The following is a 23270-nucleotide window of genomic DNA, read 5'->3' as shown; positions in this document are numbered from 1 at the left end:
ATTGCACACTTAGCACACCAAATAGATTGCACAATACAAAGAGGAGCCAAGAGTGTGATGCGGCAGCAGCAAGACAGTATACACCTAACAACCCAATGTATGTCCTTCACTCAAAAAATTTTGATTTTGTCATTTGGGAGTTGTAGTTGCAGGGATTTGTAGTTCACCTACAATCAAAGAGCATTCTGAACTCCACCAATGGTGGAATTGAACCAATTGTGGCACACAGGACTCCCATGACCATTTTTTGAGTGGGCATTAATGGGCATTGACCTTGAGTTTAGGATTTGTAGTTCACCTACATCCAGAGATCTCTGTGGACTCAAACAATGATGGATCTGGACCAAACTTGGCACAAATACTCAATATGCCCAAATGAGAGCACTGGTGGAGTTTGGGGGAAATACATCTTCACATTTGGGAGTTGTAAATTACTGGGATTTATAGTTCTTCTACAATCAAAGAGCATTCTGAACTCCACCAATGATGGAATTGAACCAAACGTGGCACACAGGACTCCCATGACTAACAGAAAACACGAGAAGGGTTTGGTGGGCATTGACCTTGAGTTTGGGAGTTGTAGTTCACCTATATCCAGAGATCACTGCGGACTCAAACATTGATGGACCTGGACCAAACTTGGCACAAATATTCCATATGCCCAAATATGAACACAGATGGGGTTTGGGGAAAATAGACCTTGACATTTGGGAGTTGTAGTTGCTGGGATTTATAGTTCTCCTACAATCAAAGAGCATTCTGAACCCCACAAACGACAGAATTGGGACAAACTTTCCACACAGAACCCCATAACAAACAGAAAATACTTAAGGCCATCCAGTCCAACTTTCTTCACCAGGGCAAGAAAATGTAATCAAAGTCCTCCTGACAAAGAGCCATCCAGTCATAAATATAGATATAGTGTGTGAGATATAGTATCATAGATTTGAAAGGGACCCCTAAAGAAGGACAATTGTATGTTGGATATTCCAGAGTAGGCAAACCAGACAATCTCCACATCAACACTGACAAAGAAATAACAAGGAATACTGTTTACCCACAAGCATCAAGACATTACATATATTAGAATCCAACACTTTCACATTACTTTATTTTCCAGATCACCAGACTTGGCCACAGCAACGCGTGGCAGGGGACGGCTAGTGTATAAATATTAAAATAAATATAGCGTCCCTACATCGCGGTTTTTCACTTATTGCGGGTGGTCCTGGAACGTAATCCCAGCAATAAGTGAGGGAACACTATAGATCGAGGGAAGTCAGGCTTGGACCAACTTCGGACCTCCCTCCAGGTGTTTTGGACTCCAACTGCTACAATTCCCAATAGCTAGCCCCGAAGTTTGTCCTCTTGAACTGGACACTTCAGTCAATCAAGGGATCATCTGCATACCCACGTTATTGGAGTCCAAAACACATGGAGTTGGCCCAGGCCTGATTTAGATTCACACAAATCCCCATTTCACTGACCTTGAATGGACGATGATGGCAGCCTTAGGCAGACCCGTCGTGCCCGAAGTGTAAATATAGAACAGTTTATCTGGAAAGCAAAAAAGAACGAACATTTGTTGCAACTCTGTAGTCCGTTTTCTCCCTTCGCTTCCTTTTCAAGACCTGAACCTGCAAGGCCAGAGCTGTTCATAAGTGGGGCATCTCCATCACAGAGAGATGAAAACAGGCTAACATTATTATTATTACTAATAATAATAATAAGATGGGCATGCATTACAATATATGGATTTTATAGTAATGTGTATGTATTTTATTGCATGTTTTTGGTGATGTGTTTTAGCAATGTTATGCTCTGGCTTGAGCCTTAGAAATAATAATACGAATTATTATTATTATTATTATTATTACTATTATTATTATTATTATTAAGGTGGGCATGCATTGTAATATATTATAATATATTGTAATATATTGTAATATTGTAATATATTGTAAAATAATAATAATAATAATACGAATTATTATTATTATTATTATTATTATTATTTTACAATATATTACAATATTACAATATATTACAATATATTATAATATATTACAATGCATGCCCACCTTAATAATAATAATAATAATAATTATTATTATTATTTTACAATATATTACAATATTACAATATATTACAATATATTATAATATATTACAATATATTATAATATATTACAATGCATGCCCACCTTAATAATAATAATAATAATAATAATAATAATAATTTCATAGTACAGTGTTCCCTCGCTACTTTGCGGTTCGCTTTTAGCAGACTCGCTGTTTCGCGGTTTTCAAAAAATATTAATTTAAAATATATATAGTTGTATTTTCGCTGATAACAATAATAATAGAGTGTGCATGCATTGTAAAATATGCATTTTATAGTAATGTATTTTAATATATTCATTTTTATTGTATGTATTTACTGTGTTTTTTTCCACTAAGTTGTGCCCTGCTTTAAGCCTTAGAAATAATAATAATAATAAGATGGATATTCATTGTAATATATGTATTTTATAGTAATGTGTATGTATTTTATTACATATGTTTTGGTGATGTGTTTTAAGTATGCTTTGCCCTCTCTTGAGCCTTAGAAGTAATAATAATAATAATAATAATAATAATAATAATAATAATAATAATAGGAATTATTATTACTAATAATAATAGGAAGGGCATGCATTGTAATATATGCATTTTATAGTAATGTATTTTAATATATGCATTTTATTGTATGTATTTATTATGGGTTTTTTTTTCACTACGTTTTGCCCTGCTTTAAGCCTTAGAAGTAATAATAATAATAATAATAATAATAATAGGATTGATATGCATTGTAATATATGTATTTTATAATAACGTGTATGCATTTTATTACATACTTTTTATTACATATGGTGATGTGTTTTAAGTATGCTTTGCCCTCTCTTGAACCTTAGAAGTAATAATAATAATAACAGGAATAATTATTATTATTAATAATAGGGCAGGCATGCATTATTATATATGTATTTTATAGTAATGTGTATGCATTTTATTATATATCTTTTGGTGATGTGCTTTAAGTATGCTGTGCCCTCTCTTGAACCTTAGAAGTAATAATAATAATAATAATAATAATAATAATAATAATAATAATAGGACAGGCATGCATTGTTACATTAGTATTTTATAGTAATGTGTGTGCATTTTATTACATATCTTTTGGTGATGTGTTTTAAGTATGTTGTGACCTCTCTTGAGCCTTGGAAGTAGTAATAATAATAATAATAATAATAATAATAATAATAGGACAGGCATTGTTACATTAGTATTTTATAGTAATGTGTATGCATTTTATTACATACATTTTGGTGATGTTTTTTACGTATGCTGTGCCCTCTCTTGTCTCTTAGAAGTAATAATAATAATAATAATAATAATAATAATAATAATAATAATATAGGAATTATTATTATTAATAATAGGGCAGGCATACATTGTTATATATTTTATGGTAATGTGTATGCATTTTATTACATACATTTTGGTGATGTGTTTTATGTATGCTTTGCCCTCTCTTGAGCCTTAGAAGTAATAATAATAATAATAATAATAATAATAGGAATTAATAATAATAGGACAGGCATGCATTGTTACATAAATATTTTATAGTAATATGTGTGCATTTTATTGCATATATTTTGGTGATGTGTTTTAACTATGTTGTGCCCTGCCTTGAGCATGGTTGTTGTTGTTGTTGTTGTTGTTGTTGTTGTTATTATTATTATTATTATTATTATTATTATTATGCAACAGATTTATAAGGCTCCGAAATGCAGACTTTGAGATAGGAACGCAGCCAGCCTGTCTTGAAGGTCTGACTTTCATGAGCTGGCGCCGACATGTCAGCAATTTCCAAGTTGAATTACAGAAAAAGCAATCCAGCCCAGGTTAATAAATTCAAAACACCTCGCCTTGTGGTGTCGCAAGAGGTGTCGCAGGAAGTGATGCAAACGGTGCTATATCTCTCTCTATAAAAGTCTAGGTTACCACTAGATGCAGATTCCCTGGATTCAACCCTACCTAGAAACCCCTTGTCCGGAGGCTTGGGTGCGAGGGAAGAGGCTTCCTGAATCAATGGATCCAGATGTTCTGCACCGGCTGGGATGTTTTCCGCTTGCAGGTCTCCGGAGCAGAAGAGGTGGACCGACTTCCCGAGTGAAGGTTGCACCTCCTTTAAAGCTGGGAATAAACAAGATCAATATTAAGTGGAAAGGATTTGGAATGATTTGATAGCAGGCATGGGCCAACTTGGGCCCTCCAGATGTTTTGGATTTCAACTCCCATCATTCCTAACAGCCTACCGGCTGTTAGGAATGATGGGAGTTGAAATCCAAAACATCTGGAGGGCCCAAGTTGGCCCATGCCTGTTTCACAGCATCCCCAACCCCATCCAACAATCCAAGCCCTCCCAACGGATGGCCATCCCACCCACTCCTCCATCATACGAGGGTTGAATGAAAAGTAATGCCTCCGCCTTCGTAACTCCTCAACAGATGTCTGTACTGGTATGCGGCAGGTACTGGCTTGTTCAGTAGACTCTCCTCTACAGTTCCATTTTAGCAGAAAAAGTAATGCCTCCCCCTTCGTAACTCCTCAACAGATGGCAGTACTGGTATGCGGCAGGTACTGGCTTGTTCAGTAGACTCTCCTCTACAGTTCCATTTTAACAGGAAGCTTTAGCAGAAAACGTAATGCCTCCACCTTCATAACTCCTCAACAGATGGGAGTACTGGTATGTGGCAGGTACTGGCTTGTTCAGTAGACTCCCCTCTACAGTTCCATTTTAGTGGGAAGCCTTAGCAGAAAACGTAATGCCTCCACCTTCATAACTCCTCAACAGATGGAAATACTGGTATGTGGCAGGTACTGTCTTGTTCAGTAGACTCTCCTCTACAGTTTTATTTTAGCGGGAAGCCTTAGCAGAAAAAGTAATGCCTCCCCCTTCGTAACTCCTCAACAGATGGCGGTACTGGTATGCGGCAGGTACTGGCTTGTTCAGTAGACTCTCCTCTACAGTTCCATTTTAGCGGGAAGCTTTAGCAGAAAAAGTAATGCCTCCACTTTCGTAACTTCTCAACAGATGGCAGTACTGGTATACACCGTACTGGTATATACCATATATGCGGCAGATACTGGCTTGTTCAGTAGACTCCTCTACAGTTCCATTTTGGCGGTAAGCCTTAGCAAAAAAAGTAATGGCTTTACTTTCGTAACTCCTCAAAAGATGGCAGTACTGATATGCGGCAGGTACTGGCTTGTTCAGTAGACTCTCCTCTACAGTTCCATTTTGGCAGGAAGTTTTAGCATTGAACAGTTGTGTTGTTAAAGTGCGAAGTATGGAACCCTGCGCAGACGGTCGGTCAATGCGACTTAAGCAACATGCAGTCATTGAATTCTTGACAGCAGAAGGTGTCATCCCTTCATTAGAGAATGCAAAGTGTTTATGGGGTTTGTGTTGATGTTAGTACTGTGTGTCATTGGGCGCATTAGTTTCAAGATGTTGAGGTGGGAACATCTGTCTTGCGTGACAAACAAAGAGTTGGACGTCCTGTGACAGCAACCACTGAGTTTCACAAGCAAATGTTGACAGACTGATTCAGGACGATCGTCGTATCACTCAGAGAGAAATTTCAAGCATAATCGGCATTTCACAAGAACGTGTGGGTCACATTATTGCTTTGCTTGGCTATCGGAAGATCTGTGCACGATGGGTACCCAGGATGAGAGAACTGTGAGACGCTGGTTGTGGAAACAGTGTCGACTTCTTCCGTGACGTCTTCAGAAAACTTGTTCATCATTGGCAGAAATGTATCCAATTGTCTGGTGATAATGTGGAAAAGTGAATAGTGGTAGTTGAAGAGCACAGTCTAAGGACTCCAACTCCCACAACGTGGGTATGCAGATGATCCCTTGACTGACTGAAGTGTCCAGTTCCAAGAGGACAAAGGCATGGTCCAACTTCGGCTCTCCCTCCAGGTGTTTTGGACTTCAACCCCCGTAATGTGGGTATGCAGATGATCCCTTGATTGACTGAAGTGTCCAGTTCCAAGAGGACAAAGTCATGGTCCAACTTCGGCTCTCCCTTCAGATGTTTTGGACTTCAACCCCCGTAACATGGATATGCAGATGATCCCTTGACTGACTGAAGTGTCCAGTTCCAAGAGGACAAAGGCATGGTCCAACTTCGGCTCTCCCTCCAGGTGTTTTGGACTTCAACCCCCGTAATGTGTGTATGCAGATGATCCCTTGATTGACTGAAGTGTCCAGTTCCAAGAGGACAAAGTCATGGTCCAACTTTGGCCCTCCCTCCAGGTGTTTTGGACTTCAACCCCCGCAACATGGGTATGCAGATGATCCCTTGATTGACTGAAGTGTCCAGCTCCAAGAGGACAAAGTCATGATCCAATTTCGGCCCTCCCTCCAGGTGTTTTGGACTTCAACTCCCACAACATGGGTATGCAGATGATCCCTTGATTGATTGAAGTGTCCAGTTCCAAGAGGACAAAGTCATGGTCCAACTTCGGCCCTCCCTCCAGGTGTTTTGGACTTCAACCCCCATAACGTGGGTATGCAGATGATCCCTTGATTGACTGAAGTTTCCAGTTCCAAGAGGACAAAGTCATGGTCCAACTTCGGCCCCCCCTCCAGGTGTTTTGGACTTCAACCCCCATAACGTGGGTATGCAGATGATCCCTTGATTGACTGAAGTTTCCAGTTCCAAGAGGACAAAGTCATGGTCCAACTTCGGCCCCCCCCCTCCAGGTGTTTTGGACTTCAACCCCCATAACGTGGGTATGCAGATGATCCCTTGATTGACTGAAGTTTCCAGTTCCAAGAGGACAAAGTCATGGTCCAACTTCGGCCCCCCCCTCCAGGTGTTTTGGACTTCAACCCCCATAACGTGGGTATGCAGATGATCCCTTGATTGACTGAAGTTTCCAGTTCCAAGAGGACAAAGTCATGGTCCAACTTCGGCCCCCCCCTCCAGGTGTTTTGGACTTCAACCCCCATAACGTGGGTATGCAGATGTTCCCTTGATTGACTGAAGTTTCCAGTTCCAAGAGGACAAAGTCATGGTCCAACTTCGGCCCCCCCTCCAGGTGTTTTGGACTTCAACCCCCATAACGTGGGTATGCAGATGATCCCTTGATTGACTGAAGTTTCCAGTTCCAAGAGAACAAAAGCATGGGCCAACTTTGGCCCTCCCTCCAGGTATTTTGGACTTCATCTCCCACAACGTGGGTATGCAGATGATCCTTTGATTGACTGAAGTTTCCAGTTCCAAGAGGACAAAGTCATGGTCCAACTTCGGCCCTCCCTCAAAGTGTTTTGGACTAACTTCCACAACATGTGTATGCAGATGATCCCTTGATTGATTGAAGTGTACAGTTCCAAGACACTGGAGGAAGGGCCGAAATTGGCCCATGCCTGTCCTAGGGCTTTGCTCCTAAACCTCTGACCATGCAACGCAACATCCTGTCTCCCTCACCTGCAGACAACTCGCTCCCGAAGATGATGGCTTTGGCTTGGGAGACGTTGACGCAGTGGACCAGAGCGTCCTGCCGCACGTTGGAGTTCAGCAGCGCCGCCTCCACCCCAATCTTGGCCATGCCGAGCCAGAGGCCCACGTACTGGTTGCGCGACTCCATGAAAAGGGCCACTGCATCCCCCGAACGGAAGCCCCTCTCAAAGAGGAGGTTGGCCACCCGGTTGGAGTAATTCTCCAAGTCCCGGAAGGTCCAGGTCTCGCCCGTCCCCTGGAAAATGAGAGCTGCTTTCTCCGGATGCCTCTTCGCTACTCGCTCGAAGATGCGCGGGATGGTGTTGCCACTCTTCATGTACCACCACATGTTCACCCAGGTTGAGGCAAGGGACAAGCCGGCCCTGAAAGGGAGAGAAAGACATAAGCAAGGCAATGTGAAGACTACATAGGCCGTTATTACTATTATCACACTATGGTTAGCAAAACGTTCTGTTCCTGGTTATTAATATTAATTTATAATTCAATGTAATTCAATTGGTTGTGTGTCGCAACAGACACACTCCATAACCATTATGTATTTATACTCAATTATATCATTGTAACGGACGTACTCCATGACTATAACGTATTTATATTGAATTATATTATTAATATTATTATTTTACAGTTCAACACGCCAGTTGTGTGTTTCAATGGACAATCTCAATGAATATTAATTATATATAATTATATATAGTATTATCATTTTATAATTCAATCCGCCCATCGTGTGTTGCAACAGAAGTATTCAATGAATACTATTTAAGTATATTTAATTAAATATTAATATAATATTATTAGTGTTATTGATTTATTATTCAACATGTATTGGCATATTGAATTGTAAAATAATAATATTAATAATATAATTAAATATATTATTTAATATTTATAGAGCATACTCCATGACTTATATATTTATATTAAATAAAAGAATAGTATTAATAATATAATTAAATATATTACTTAATACGTACAGAGCACACTCCATGACTATTATGTATTTATATTTAATAAAATAATAGTATTAATAATATAATTAAATATATTACTTAATACGTACAGAGCACACTCCATGACTATTATATATTTATATTTAATAAAAGAATAGTATTAATAATATAATTAAATATAATATTTAATACTTATAGAGCACACTCCATGACTATTATATATTTATATTTAATAAAAGAATAGTATTAATAATATAATTAAATATATTATTTAATACTTACAGAGCACACTCCATGACTATTATGTATTTATATTTAATTATATTATTAATACCATGTGGTGTCTGTTGCAGGCGCATTTAATTGTTAAATAAATAATATGAATATAGAATTAAATATAAATAAATAATATTTATAGAATTAAATATAAATAAATAATATTTATAGAGCTGATCCACTGCAACTAATGATTGGCGTGTTGAATTGTAAAAGAATAGTATTAATAATATAATTAAATATATTATTTAATATTTACAGAGCACACTCCATGACTATTATGTATTTATATTTAATTATATCATTAATTCTATTCTTTAACAATTCAACACGCCAATCATGTGCTGCAGTGGATCAGCTCTATAAATATTATTTATTTATATTTAACTTTATATTAATATTATTTATTTAACAATTAAGTACGCCTGCCATGTGTTGCAATATACATACTCAATTAAAATTCTTTCTTTATATTTAATTAGATTACTAATGTTGTTATTTTGCAATTCAACACACCAATCGTGTGTTGCAACGGACCTGCTCTATAAATATTATTTATTTATATTTCATTCTATAGTAAAAACATTTTTAACAATTTAATACACCCGCCATGTGTTGCAAAAGACCTGCTCTATGAATATTATTTTATTTCTATTTAATTATATATTCTATTATTATTATTTTATAATCCAGTAAGTCCATCGTGTGTTGCAACGGGCATACTCAATTAATATTATTCATTTATATTTAATCATATATATTAATATTATGTGATAACGCTACGTAATAAAATCGGGAAAATGTTCTGTTCCTGGTTTGGAAGTCTACTTTCCCATTTCCTTACTTTGGAAATAGTTGTTCAACTCCAGAAACGTTATTTTTGTGCCGCCAACTATGTTGAATGGGTCGAGACTCGAAGAAATACTCATCGAAAGCATTGAAATACAATTTTGAATATAGAAATATTAAAACAGCATTAAACATTATTTTTTAAAAATTCAGATTAAATCCAAAAAACACTTCCCGGCATGTGCTACGTACATGATATCCCGCTTGGCTGTTTTCACAACAATGTAAAGGAACTTCCATCCTCCGGATCCCAAGTAAAAGATGAGGATGGCTGGGATGACTTGGATCCAAGGCAAGTCCAGGAATAGCCGGAAAACGACAAGGAGGAGGAGGAGCGCCAGGAAGCGAAGCATCTTGGCCTGGAAGAGAGGAAAGGACAAAAGTTTCTCGTGCAGCCCCAAGACATGTTCTTATATTATATTATACTAGCTGTCCCCTGCCAGGCGTTGCCGTGGACCAGTCTGGTGATCTGGAAAATAAAGTAATGAGAAAGTGTTGGTTTCTAATATATGTAATTCCTTTATGCTTGTGAGTAAACAGTATTTCTTGTTGTTTCTTTGTCAGTGTTGATGTGGAGAGTGTCTGGTTTGCCTACTCTGGAATATGCAACATATCATAGTCCTTCTTTAAAGGTCTCTTTCAAATCTATGATACTATATCCGTCTGTCTGTGTGTGTGAGAGAATCATATCTATCTATCTATATTTATGACTGGATGGCTCTCTGTCGGGAGGGCTCTGATTACATTTTCTTGCCCTGGTGAAGAGAGTTGGACTGGATAGCCTTAAGTATTTTCTGTTGGTCATGGGGGTTCTGTGTGGAAAGTTTGCCCCATTTCTGTCGTTTGTGGGTTTCAGAATGCTCTTTAATTGTAGTGAACTATAAATCCCAGTAACTACAAATCCCAAATGTCAAGGTCTATTTCCCTTAAACTCCATCTGTGTTCATATTGTTTGAGTCCACAGTGCTCTCTGGATGTAGGTGAACTACAACTCCCAAACTCAAGGTCAATGTCCACCAAACCCTTCCAGTGTGTTCTGTTAGTCATGGAAGTCCTGTATGCCATGTTTGGTTGAATTCCATCATTGGTGGAGTTCAGAATGCTCTTTGATTGTAGGTGAACTATAAATCCCAGTAGGTACAAATCCCAAATGTCAAGGTCTATTTCCCTTAAACTCCATCTGTGTTCATATTTGGGCATATGGAATATTTGTGCCAAGTTTGGTCCAGATCCATCATTGTTTGAGTCCACAGTGCTCTCTGGATGTGGGTGAACTGTAATTCCCAAAGGTCAATGTCCACCAAACCCTTCCAGTTTTTTCTGTTGGTCATGGGAGCCCTGTGTGCCAAGTTTGGCCCAATTCCATCATTGGTGGAGTTCAGAATGCTCTCTGATTGTAGGTAAACTATAAATCCCAGCAACGACAATTCCCAAATAACAAAATCATTTTTTTAGTGGAGGACACAAATTGGACTGTTAGGTGTCTTGTGTCCAAATTTGGTGTCAATTCCCCCAGTGGTTTTTGAGTTCTGATGGTAGCACAAACGAACATTACATTTTTATTTATATAGATTACTAGCCATCCCCTGCCATGCATTGCTGTGACCCAGTCTGTGTATATGTGTATATATGTGGTTTTGCGCATGCATTGTAATGTATTTTTCTTATTTTTGGCTTTTCAAGTCCCTTCTGCTGTGTTTTTCTGTGTTGTTATGAGTGATGGTCACTCGTTGGCCTGATCAGTGTCCTGTGTCCAAATTTGGTGTCAGTTCGCCCAGTGGTTTTTGAGTTCTGTTAATCCCACAAACGAACATTACATTTTTATTTATATATAGATATTAAAATATATTATAGGCACAGGCCAACTTCAGCCATCCAAGTGTTTTTAGACTCCAACTCCCACAATTCTAAACAGCTTACTGGCTGTTAGGAATTCTGGGAGTTGGAAGTCCAAATCAACTGGAGGGCCGAAGTTGGCTCGTGCCTGTTATATAACGTATATATCTCAGACATGGCCCAGGCCATTGGGCATTATTCCACAGGGATATATAAACTCCATTTGTCTCTATGCAGAGACCCTCACTGATTGACTTTGCAACCGCAAGGCTACTCAATGCTAATCCAGCTTGCTCAATGCAATATTCACATGTGCTTCAAGCAGACAAAGTTTCTTTCTCCCACCCTAGAAATTATTTCACAGGGATATATAAACTCCGCTTGCCTCAATGCAGATACCTTCACTGATTGACTTTGCAGCTGCAAGGCTACTCAATGCTATTCAAGCTTCTTTAATGCACTTGCTTCAAGCAGACAAGGGTTTTTTCTCTCACCCTGGAAATTATTCCACAGATATATACACTCCACTTGCCTCAATGCAGATACCTTCAGTGATTGACTTTGCAGCTGCAAGGCTACTCAACGCTAACCAAGCTTGCTCATTGCAAAAGTCACACTTGCTCCAGACAAGGGTTCTTTCTCCCACCCTGGAAATTATTCCACAGGGATATATAAACTCCACTTGCTTTGATGCATATACCCTCACTGATTGACCTTGCAGCTGCAAAGCTACTCAGTGCTAATCAAAGGTTGCTAATTGCAGCATTAACACTTGCTTCAAGCAGAGAAGAGTTCTTTCTTATTCCAGAATATATATATATATAAACACACACCACTTGCCTTGATGCAGATACCTTCAAGGATTGACTTTGCAGCTGCAAGGCTACTCAATGCTAATCAAGGTTGCTAATTGCAGTGTTAACACTTGCTTCAAGCAGACAATGGTTCTTTCTCCCACCCTAGAAATTATTCCACACACACACACACACCACTTGCCTTGATGCAGATAACTTCACTGACTGGCTTTGCAATTGCAAGGCTATTTAATGCTAACCAAGACTGTTCATTTCAAAAGTCACACTTTCTCCAGACAAGGGTTCTTTCTCCCACTCGGGACGTTATTCCTCAGGGATATATAAACTCCACTTGCCTCAATGCATATACCCTCACTGATTGACTTTGCAGCTGCAAAGCTACTCAGTGCTAATCAAGGTTGCTAATTACAGCATTAACACTTGCTTCAAGCAGAGAAGAGTTCTTTCTCCCACCCTGGAAATTATTCCAGAATACACACACACACCTCACTTGCCTCAATGCAGATACCTTCACTGATTGACTTTGCATCTGCAAGGCTACTCAATACTAATCAAGGTTGCTAATCACAGCATTAACACTTGTTTCAAGCAGACAAGGATTCTTTCTCCCACCCTGGAAATTATTCCAGATATATATATACACACACACCACTTCCCATAATGCAGATACCTTCACTGATTGACTTTGCAGCTACAAGGCTACACAATGCTAACCAAGCTTGCTCTTTGCAAAAGTCACACTTGCTCCAGACAAGGGTTCTTTCTCTCACCCAGGACGTTATTCCACAGGTATATATACACACACCACTTGCCTCAATGCAGGTATCCTCACTGATTGACTTTGCAACTGCAAAACTACTCAATGCTAATCAAGGTTGCTAACTGCAGCATCAACACTTGCTCCAAACAGACAAGGGTTCTTTCTCCCACACTGGAGATCATTCTATAGGCATATATACACTCCACTTGCCTCATTTTCAAACCTCTGAGGATGCCTACCACAGGTGTAGGCAAAACGTCAGGAAAGAATGCTACAGGAACATACAGCACGAAAAACTCAAAGGAACCCAACATTCTCTGTACCGTAAAATCAAGGTGTCCCTACACATCTTTCCAAAGTCTGTCTTACCCCAAGGAAGGTGAGGTCCTGATCCTGGCTAATTCTTCTCTCTCTCGAAGTCCCTCCGCAGTTTTGCCGTGCGTTCTCCGGACTGAGATAAAGCGACAAGGAGCATAACCTGATGAGGAAGGAGATTAGAAGGCTGCTCAGATAAGAGCCAAGTCCAAGATCCAAGGTTATTATCCTAGTCCTGTTAAGGAATCGCGCCTTGCCTATATTCTGTTGTTGTTGTTGTTGTTGTTGTTGTTGTTGTTGTTGTTGTTGTATCCTCCTGTGCAAAGGCCCCAGTATTATGAATACCAATACAGTGTTCCCTCACTTATTGCTGGTGTTACGTTCCAGGACCACCCACAAAAAGTGAAAAACTGGGAAGTATCAAGGGACCACTGTAGTAGTAGTAGTAATAATAATAATAATAATAATTTTTGTTAGGTATTCCTCATCTTCGGAAGAGGAAGGGGGAGCAGGGACGTGCTCAGGAATTGTACGGAGAAGAAGAATCAAATGTGTTTGAATGTGCCCACATTTCTAGAGAGAAGAAAAGAGACAGAGCACAGATGGCATTCAGCTAGTATAGCTGCTAAAAACGCTGAACTAATTGGGAGACACCCTAGCACATTTTGTTCATTTTCCTCTGGTGTCATCAATTAGTTATTAAAAAATAAAATAACTTTTTTTAAAGTGCCCACATTTCTAGAAAGAAGAGACAGAGCACAGACAGCATTCAGCTAGTATCGCTGCTAAAAACACTGAACTAATTGGGAGACACCCTAGCACCTCCTGTGTTGTTCATGTAATCCTCGGCTCCAGCTTTATCCGCAGAGGCAGCCACTCCATACAGACAAACGCTCTTAACTCCATATTGAAAAACTGCGAAACAGCGAGTCCGCGAAAAGCAAACCACGAAATAGCAAGAGACCACTGTATTCCCCTTACTTTGCCCAGAATATTCCTCTCAACCCCAGAAAACTATAAGCGCAAAGGCAATGGCAACAACAGTCTTGGCTCCGATCCCAGCTTGGGCAGGGCTTCGGCATTGTCGAAAGTACACATCCAAGCTGTTGAAACATGGATTATTTATTAGCCACGCAAAAGGAGGCCTTTGATTTAATTGCTCCCTTTGTTTTGCCTGCCTGTAAATGAAACAGGCATTGATAGAGTATTTCAGCCTTTCGTTCAACAAGGCAAAGGTTGCCCTGTTTGGGTAGAACGGCCTTGCCCTTCCCTGCACACTCAGGCAAAAGCAACCTGTGGCAAGCGGTCCATCCTCCTTCGTAACTTTTGCCACTTTGATCCTGTTCTGATATTGCTGACATGGCTTGGCTTTCAGCTGGGAAACGTTGGATATGGGATTTCCAGTTTAGGGAATCCCATAAATGGTTGCTTTGGTTTCCTTGTGGAAAGAAAAAGCGTGGGATATAATAATAATAATAATAATTATTATTATTATTATTATTATTATTATTTAAAGATCAAACTGCAAAGACTCTGGCACAAATCAGTCAAGGTAGTCCCAGTAGTGATCGGCACACTGGGTGCAGTGCCTCAAGACCTTGGCCTGCACTTAAACACAATCAGCGCTGACAAAATTGCCATCTGCCAGCTGCAAAAGCCCACCTTACTGGGATCTGCACGCATTATTTGCCGATACATCACACTGTCCTAGACACTTGGGAAGGGTCCAACGTGTGATCCAATACAACAACACCAGCAGAGTGTATGCTGTGGACTCATCTTGTTATGTTTCAAATAATAATAATAATAATAATAATAATAATAATAATAATAATAATAAATGCATCACACAGTCCTAGAGACTTGGGAAGTGTCCGACGTGTGATCATAGAATCATAGAATCATAGAATCAAAGAGTTGGAAGAGACCTCAAGGGCCATCCAGTCCAACCCCCTGCCAAGAAGCAGGAATATTGCATTCAAATCACCCCTGACAAATGGCCATCCAGCCTCTGCTTAAAAGCTTCCAAAGAAGGAGCCTCCACCACACTCCGGGGCAGAGAGTTCCACTGCTGAACGGCTCTCACAGTCAGGAAGTTCTTCCTAATGTTCAGATGGAATCTCCTCTCTTGTAGTTTGAAGCCATTGTTCCGCGTCCTAGTCTCAAAGGAAGCAGAAAACAAGCTTGCTCCCTCCTCCCTCCTCCAATACAACAGCCAGCAGAGAGTGTGCTGTGGATTCATCTTGTTGTGTTTCTAATAATAATAATAATAATAATAATAATAATAATAATAAATGCATCACACAGTCCTAGAGACTTGGGAAGTGTCCGACGTGTGATCCAATACAACAGCCAGCAGAGTGTATGCTGTGGACTCATCTTGTTGTGTTTCAAAATAATAATAATAATAATAATAATAATAATAATAATAATAATAATAAATGCATCACACAGTCCTAGAGACTTGGGAAGTGTCCGACGTGTGATCCAATACAACAGCCAGCAGAGAGTGTGCTGTGGATTCATCTTGTTGTGTTTCTAATAATAATAATAATAATAATAATAATAATAATAATAATAATAATACAATAACAAAATATAATACTAGCTTGGGTACCCGGTGGTGCCCGGGTTGGTGAACTACAACTATAAATCAAGGTCACTTCCCCTGAAGCCTGGTCATGGGGGTTCTGTGTGCCAAATGTGGTCCAGGTCCAGAGTCATAGTGCTCTGTCTTGAAGAAGGGTGAACTACAACTTCCAACCTGTTGAGTCAGACGACCAAACCCCTCCAGTATTTTCAGTTGCTGATAATTTCTCTTTGCTGTGTGCCATAGGAAAGGCTAGAAAAGGGTTAAGAGAGAGGCAATGGGTGGGGTCATGCAAATTACACACCAATGGAGAGAGAGAAAGGAACCCTAGGATGTTTGTGGTGGAGGAAACACTAATCTAGGATCGAACTGTAAAGACTCTGGCACAAACCAGTCAAGGTGGTCCCAGCGGTGATTGGCACACTGGGTGCAGTGCCTCAAGACCTTGGCCTGCACTTAAACACAATTGGCGCTGACAAAATTACCATCTGCCAGCTGCAGAAGGCCACCTTACACATTATTCACCTGCACGCATTATTTGCCGATACATCACACAGTCCTAGACACTTGGGAAGGGTCCATGTGTGATCCAATACAAAAGCCAACAGAGTGACCTAGTTTGCTGTGGACTCACCTTGTTGTGTTTCTAATAATAATAATAATAATAATAATAATAATAATAATAATAATTTAAAGATCGAAATGCAAAGACTCTGGCACAAGCCAGTCAAGGTGGTCCCAGTGGTGATCGGCACACTAGGTGCAGTGCCTAAAGACCTTGGCCTGCACTTAAACACAATCGGCACTGACAAAATTACCATTTGCCATCTGCAAAAGGCCACCCTACTGGGATCTGCACGCATTATTTGCCGATACATCACACAGTTCTAGACACTTGGGACGTGTCCAACATGTGATCCAATACAACAGCCAGCAGAGTGTATGCTGTGGACTCATCTTGTTGTGTTTCTAATAATAATAATAATAATAATAATAATAATAATAATAATAATAATTTAAAGATTGAACTGCAAAGACTCTGGCACAAGCCAGTCAAGGTGGTCCCAGTGGTGATCGGCACACTGGGTGCAGTGCCTCAAGACCTTGGCCTGCACTTAAACACAATCAGCGCTGACAAAATTACCATCTGCCAGCTGCACGCATTATTTACCGATACATCACATAGTCCTAGACACTTGGGAAATGTCCATGTGTGATCCAATACAAAAGACAACAGAGTGACCTTGTTTGTTGAGGACTCATCTTGTTGTGTTTCTAATAATAATAATAATAATTATTATTATTATTATTATTATTATTATTTAAAGATTGAAATGCAAAAACTCTGGCACAAACCAGTCAAGGTGGTCCCAGTGGTGATCGGCACACTGGGTGCAGCGCCTCAAGACCTTGGCCTGCACTTAAACACAATAGCCGCTGACAAAATTACCATTTGCCAGCTGCAGAAGACCACCTTTCTGGGATATGCGCACATTATTTGCCAATACATCACACAGTTCTTGACACTTGGGAAGGGTCCAACATGTGATCCAATACAACAGCCAGCAGAGTGTATGCTGTGGACTCAATCTGGTTATGTATCTAATAATAATAATAATAATAATAATAATAATTATTATTATTATTATTATTATTATTATTATTATAAGGAGCCCCCAGTGGCACAGTGGGTTAAACCCCTGTGCCGGCAGGACTGAAGACCAACAGGTCGCAGGTTCGAATCCGAAGAGAGGCAGATGAGCTCCCTCTATCAGCTCCAGCTCCTCATGTGGGGACATGAGAGAAGCTTCCCACAAGGATGATAAAAACATCAAATCATCCGGGCGTCCCCTGGGCAACGTCCTTGCAGACAGCCAATTCTCTCACACCAGGAGTGATTTGCTTCTGACACGACAAAAAAATATTATTATTATTATTGTTATTATTATTGCTATTATTAATCAAGCAGAGGAGAAAACTGGTGAAAGAAGGCTGTGTGATCCAGTACAACAGCCAGCAGAGTGATCTTGTTTGCTGTGGACTCATCTTGTTGTGTTTCAAATAATAATAATAGTAATAATAATAATAATCAGAATTTATGAGAAGCATCTGTTGAAGAGTCAACATCTGTCCGGAAACTGAGATGTAGCAGGATGTTTCAGGCTGGAAAAACATTGATCTGTCATTCATTACAACATTGAGACAACATCAGCAGAAATCTATATACAGGGTTAGTCAAAATGAATAGGCCAATTCGGGTACAATTAATTTTCTTATTGGCCTATTCATTTTGACTAACCCTGTATATATAAATGCTCTGTGCATAATGAGTGCCTTAAAAACAAAAGAACCAATGAACAAAATCACACCAAATTTGGCAACAAAACGTCTCACAACACAAGGAGTGACCATCACTCAAAAAATTATGATTTTGTCATTTGGGAGTTGTAGTTGCTGGGATTTATAGTTCACCTACAATCAAAGAGCATGCTGAACTCCATCAATGATGGAATTGAACCAAACTTGGCACACAGAACTCCCATGACCAAAAGAAAATACTGGAAGGGTTTGGTGGGCATTGATCTTGAGTTTGGGAGTTGTAGTTCATCTACTTCCAGAGAGCAGTGTGGACTCAAACAATGATGGATCTGGACCAAACTTGGCACAAGCACTCAATACACCCAAATATGAACACAGATGGAGTTTGGGGGAAATAGACCTTGACATCTGGGAGTTGTAGTCACTGGGATTCACAGTTCACCTACAACCAAAGAGCATTCTGAACCCCACGAACAACAGAATTGGGGTAAACTTCCCACACAGAACCCCCATGACCAACAGAAAATACTTAAGGCCACCCAGTCCAATTCCCTTCATCAGGGCAAGAAAACGTAATCAAAGTCCTCCTGACAAAGAGCCATCCAGCCATAGATAGATAGATAGATAGATAGATAGATAGATAGATAGATAAATAGATAGAGATAGGGAGTTGTAGTTGCTGGGATTTAAAGTTCACCTACAATCAAATAGCATGATAGAATTGACCCAACCGGGGCATACAGGACTCCCATGACCAACAGAAAACACTAGAAGGGTTTGGTGAGTATTGACCTTGAGTTTGGGAGTTGTAGTTCACCTACATCCAGAGACTACCATGGACTCAAACAATGATGGATCTGGACCAAACTTGGCACGAATATTCCATATGCCCAAATATGAACACAGATGGGAGTTTGGGGCAAATAGACTTTGACATTTGGGAGTTGTAGTTGCTGGGATTTATAGTTCACCTACAATCAAAGAGTGTTCTGAACCGCACTGACAATAGAATTGGGTCAAACTTCCCACACAGAACTCCCATGACCAACAGAAAATACTCAAGGCCATCCAGTCCAACTCCCTTAACCAGGGCAAGAAAACGTAATCAAAGCCCTCCTGACAAAGAGCCACCCAGCCATAGATATAGATAGATAGATAGAGATAGAGAGAGAGATAGAGAGAGAGAGATAGGGAGTTGTAGTTGCTGGGATTTATAGTTCACCTACAATCAAATAGCATGATAGAATTGACCTAACCGGGGCATACAGGACTCCCATGACCAACAGAAAACACTAGAAGGGTTTGGTGAGTATTGACCTTGAGTTTGGGAGTTGTAGTTCACCTACATCCAGAGACTACCATGGACTCAAACAATGATGGATCTGGACCAAACTTGGCACGAACATTCCATATGCCCAAATATGAACACAGATGGGAGTTTGGGGCAAATAGACTTTGACATTTGGGAGTTGTAGTTGCTGGGATTTATAGTTCACCTACAATCAAAGAGTGTTCTGAACCGCACTGACAATAGAATTGGGTCAAACTTCCCACACAGAACTCCCATGACCAACAGAAAATACTCAAGGCCATCCAGTCCAACTCCCTTAACCAGGGCAAGAAAACGTAATCAAAGCCCTCCTGACAAAGAGCCACCCAGCCATAGATATAGATAGATAGATAGAGATAGAGAGAGAGATAGAGAGAGAGAGATAGGGAGTTGTAGTTGCTGGGATTTATAGTTCACCTACAATCAAATAGCATGATAGAATTGACCTAACCGGGGCATACAGGACTCCCATGACCAACAGAAAACACTAGAAGGGTTTGGTGAGTATTGACCTTGAGTTTGGGAGTTGTAGTTCACCTACATCCAGAGACTACCATGGAGTCAAACAATGATGGATCTGGACCAAACTTGGCACGAACATTCCATATGCCCAAATATGAACACAGATGGGAGTTTGGGGCAAATAGACTTTGACATTTGGGAGTTGTAGTTGCTGGGATTTATAGTTCACCTACAATCAAAGAGTGTTCTGAACCGCACTGACAATAGAATTGGGTCAAACTTCCCACACAGAACTCCCATGACCAACAGAAAATACTCAAGGCCATCCAGTCCAACTCCCTTAACCAGGGCAAGAAAACGTAATCAAAGCCCTCCTGACAAAGAGCCACCCAGCCATAGATATAGATAGATAGATAGAGATAGAGAGAGAGATAGAGAGAGAGAGATAGGGAGTTGTAGTTGCTGGGATTTATAGTTCACCTACAATCAAATAGCATGATAGAATTGACCTAACCGGGGCATACAGGACTCCCATGACCAACAGAAAACACTAGAAGGGTTTGGTGAGTATTGACCTTGAGTTTGGGAGTTGTAGTTCACCTACATCCAGAGACTACCATGGAGTCAAACAATGATGGATCTGGACCAAACTTGGCACGAACATTCCATATGCCCAAATATGAACACAGATGGGAGTTTGGGGCAAATAGACTTTGACATTTGGGAGTTGTAGTTGCTGGGATTTATAGTTCACCTACAATCAAAGAGTGTTCTGAACCGCACTGACAATAGAATTGGGTCAAACTTCCCACACAGAACTCCCATGACCAACAGAAAATACTCAAGGCCATCCAGTCCAACTCCCTTAACCAGGGCAAGAAAACGTAATCAAAGCCCTCCTGACAAAGAGCCACCCAGCCATAGATATAGATAAATAGATAGAGATAGAGAGAGAGATAGAGAGAGAGAGATAGGGAGTTGTAGTTGCTGGGATTTATAGTTCACCTACAATCAAATAGCATGATAGAATTGACCTAACCGGGGCATACAGGACTCCCATGACCAACAGAAAACACTAGAAGGGTTTGGTGAGTATTGACCTTGAGTTTGGGAGTTGTAGTTCACCTACATCCAGAGACTACCATGGACTCAAACAATGATGGATCTGGACCAAACTTGGCACGAATATTCCATATGCCCAAATATGAACACAGATGGAGTTTGGGGCAAATAGACCTTAACATTTGGGAGTTGTAGTTACTGGGATTTATAGTTCACCTACAATTAAATAGCATCATAGAAGTGACCCAACCGGGACATACAGGACTCCCATGACCAACAGAAAACACTAGAAGGGTTTGGTGAGTATTGACCTTGAGTTTGGGAGTTGTAGTTCACCTACATCCAGAGACTACCATGGACTCAAAAAATGATGGATCTGGACCAAACTTTGCACGAATATTCCATATGCCCAAATATGAACAAAGATGGAGTTTGGGGCAAATAGACCTTGACATTTGGGAGTTGTAGTTGCTGGGATTTGTAGTTCACCTACAATCAAAGAGTGTTCTGAACCCCACCAACGACAGAATTGGGCCAAACTTCCCACACAGAACCCCCATGACCATCAGAAAATACTCAAGGCCATCCAGTCCAACTCCCTTCATCAGGGCAAGAAAACGTAATCAAAGCCCTCCTGACAAAGAGCCATCCAGCCATAGATAGATAGATAGATAGATAGATAGATAGATAGATAGATAGATAGATAGATATAGGGAGTTGTAGTTGCTGGGATTTATAGTTAACCTACAATCAAATAGCATGATAGAATTGACCCAACCGGGGCATACAGGACTCCCATGACCAACAGAAAACACCAGAAGGGTTTGGTGGGCATTGACCTTGAGTTTGGGAGTTGTAGTTCATCTACACCCAGAGACTACCATGGACTCAAAAAATGATGGATCTGGACCAAACTTGGCACGAATATTCCATATGCCCAAATATGAACACAGATGGAGTTTGGGGCAAATAGACCTTGACATTTGGGAGTTGTAGTTACTGGGATTTATAGTTCACCTACAATCAAATAGCATGATAGAATTGACCCAACCGGGGCATACAGGAGTCCCATGACCAACAGAAAACACTAGAAGGGTTTGGTGAGTATTGACCTTGAGTTTGGGAGTTGTAGTTCACCTACATCTAGAGACTACCATGGACTCAAACAATGATGGATTTGGACCAAACTTGGCACGAATATTCCATATGCCCAAATATGAACACAGATGGAGTTTGGGGCAAATAGACCTTGACATTTGGGAGTTGTAGTTACTGGGATTTATAGTTCACCTACAATCAAATAGCATGATAGAATTGACCCTACCAGGGCATACAGGACTCCCATGACCAACAGAAAACACTAGAAGGGTTTGGTGAGTATTGACCTTGCGTTTGGGAGTTGTAGTTCACCTACATCCAGAGACTACCATGGACTCAAACAATGATGGATCGGGACCAAACTTGCCACGAATATTCCATATGCCCAAATATGAACACAGATGGAGTTTGGGGCAAATAGACCTTGACATTTGGGAGTTGTAGTTACTGGGATTTATAGTTCACCTACAATCAAGGAACATTCTGAACCCCACCAACGACAGAATTGGGCCAAACTTCCCACACAGAACCCCCATGACCGACAGAAAATACTCAATACACAATCCAAAAATTGTGACAGACAGTGACCCTGTTCATCTACCTTGCTCTATGGCAGTGGTTCTCAACCTTCCTAATGCTTTTGTGTTGTGGTGACCCCCAACCATAAAATTATTTTTGTTGCTACTTCATAACTGTAATTGTGCTACTGTTAGGAATCCTAATGTAAATATCTGATAGGAGGACTATAAGTATTTTCATTCACTGGACCAAATTTGGCACAAATACCCAATATACCCAAATTTGAATAATGATGGAGTTGGGGGGGAGGGGAGTGGTATTGATTTTGTCATTTGGGAGTTGTAGTTACTGGGATTTATAGTTCACTTACAATGAAAGAGCATTTTGAACTCCACCAATGATGGAACTGAACCAAACATGACACACAGAACTCCCATCACCAACAGAAAATACTGGAAGGGTTTGGAGGACATTGACCTTAAGTTTTGGAGTTGTAGTTCACCTG

At 40.0% G+C, this 23270-nt stretch overlaps 1 protein-coding gene across 2 annotated transcripts in view; it reads right to left on the bottom strand.

Moving 5' to 3' along the window:
• SLC27A4 (solute carrier family 27 member 4) overlaps positions 1 to 23270 on the bottom strand; it is a 55566-nt gene that overhangs the window by 14804 nt on the left and 17492 nt on the right. Inside the window, exons 2-6 of one of the 2 annotated variants that reach the window (XM_067471961.1) lie at positions 13440 to 13548; positions 9852 to 10018; positions 7549 to 7943; positions 4080 to 4238; positions 1488 to 1557 (exon numbers count right to left, since the gene is read on the bottom strand). In XM_067471961.1, coding sequence (XP_067328062.1) covers positions 1488 to 1557; positions 4080 to 4238; positions 7549 to 7943; positions 9852 to 10012 — 785 coding nt within the window. In that variant the 5' untranslated portion in view covers positions 10013 to 10018; positions 13440 to 13548. The remainder of the gene's footprint in view (positions 1 to 1487; positions 1558 to 4079; positions 4239 to 7548; positions 7944 to 9851; positions 10019 to 13439; positions 13549 to 23270) is intronic. The other variant, XM_067471962.1, reaches the window with a different exon arrangement.

Source organism: Anolis sagrei, chromosome 11 (assembly GCF_037176765.1).
Source record: "Anolis sagrei isolate rAnoSag1 chromosome 11, rAnoSag1.mat, whole genome shotgun sequence".
Classification (NCBI taxonomy): domain Eukaryota; kingdom Metazoa; phylum Chordata; class Lepidosauria; order Squamata; family Dactyloidae; genus Anolis; species Anolis sagrei.
Note: the sequence above shows the minus strand (reverse complement) of the source record. Positions and strands in the feature narration are given on the sequence as shown.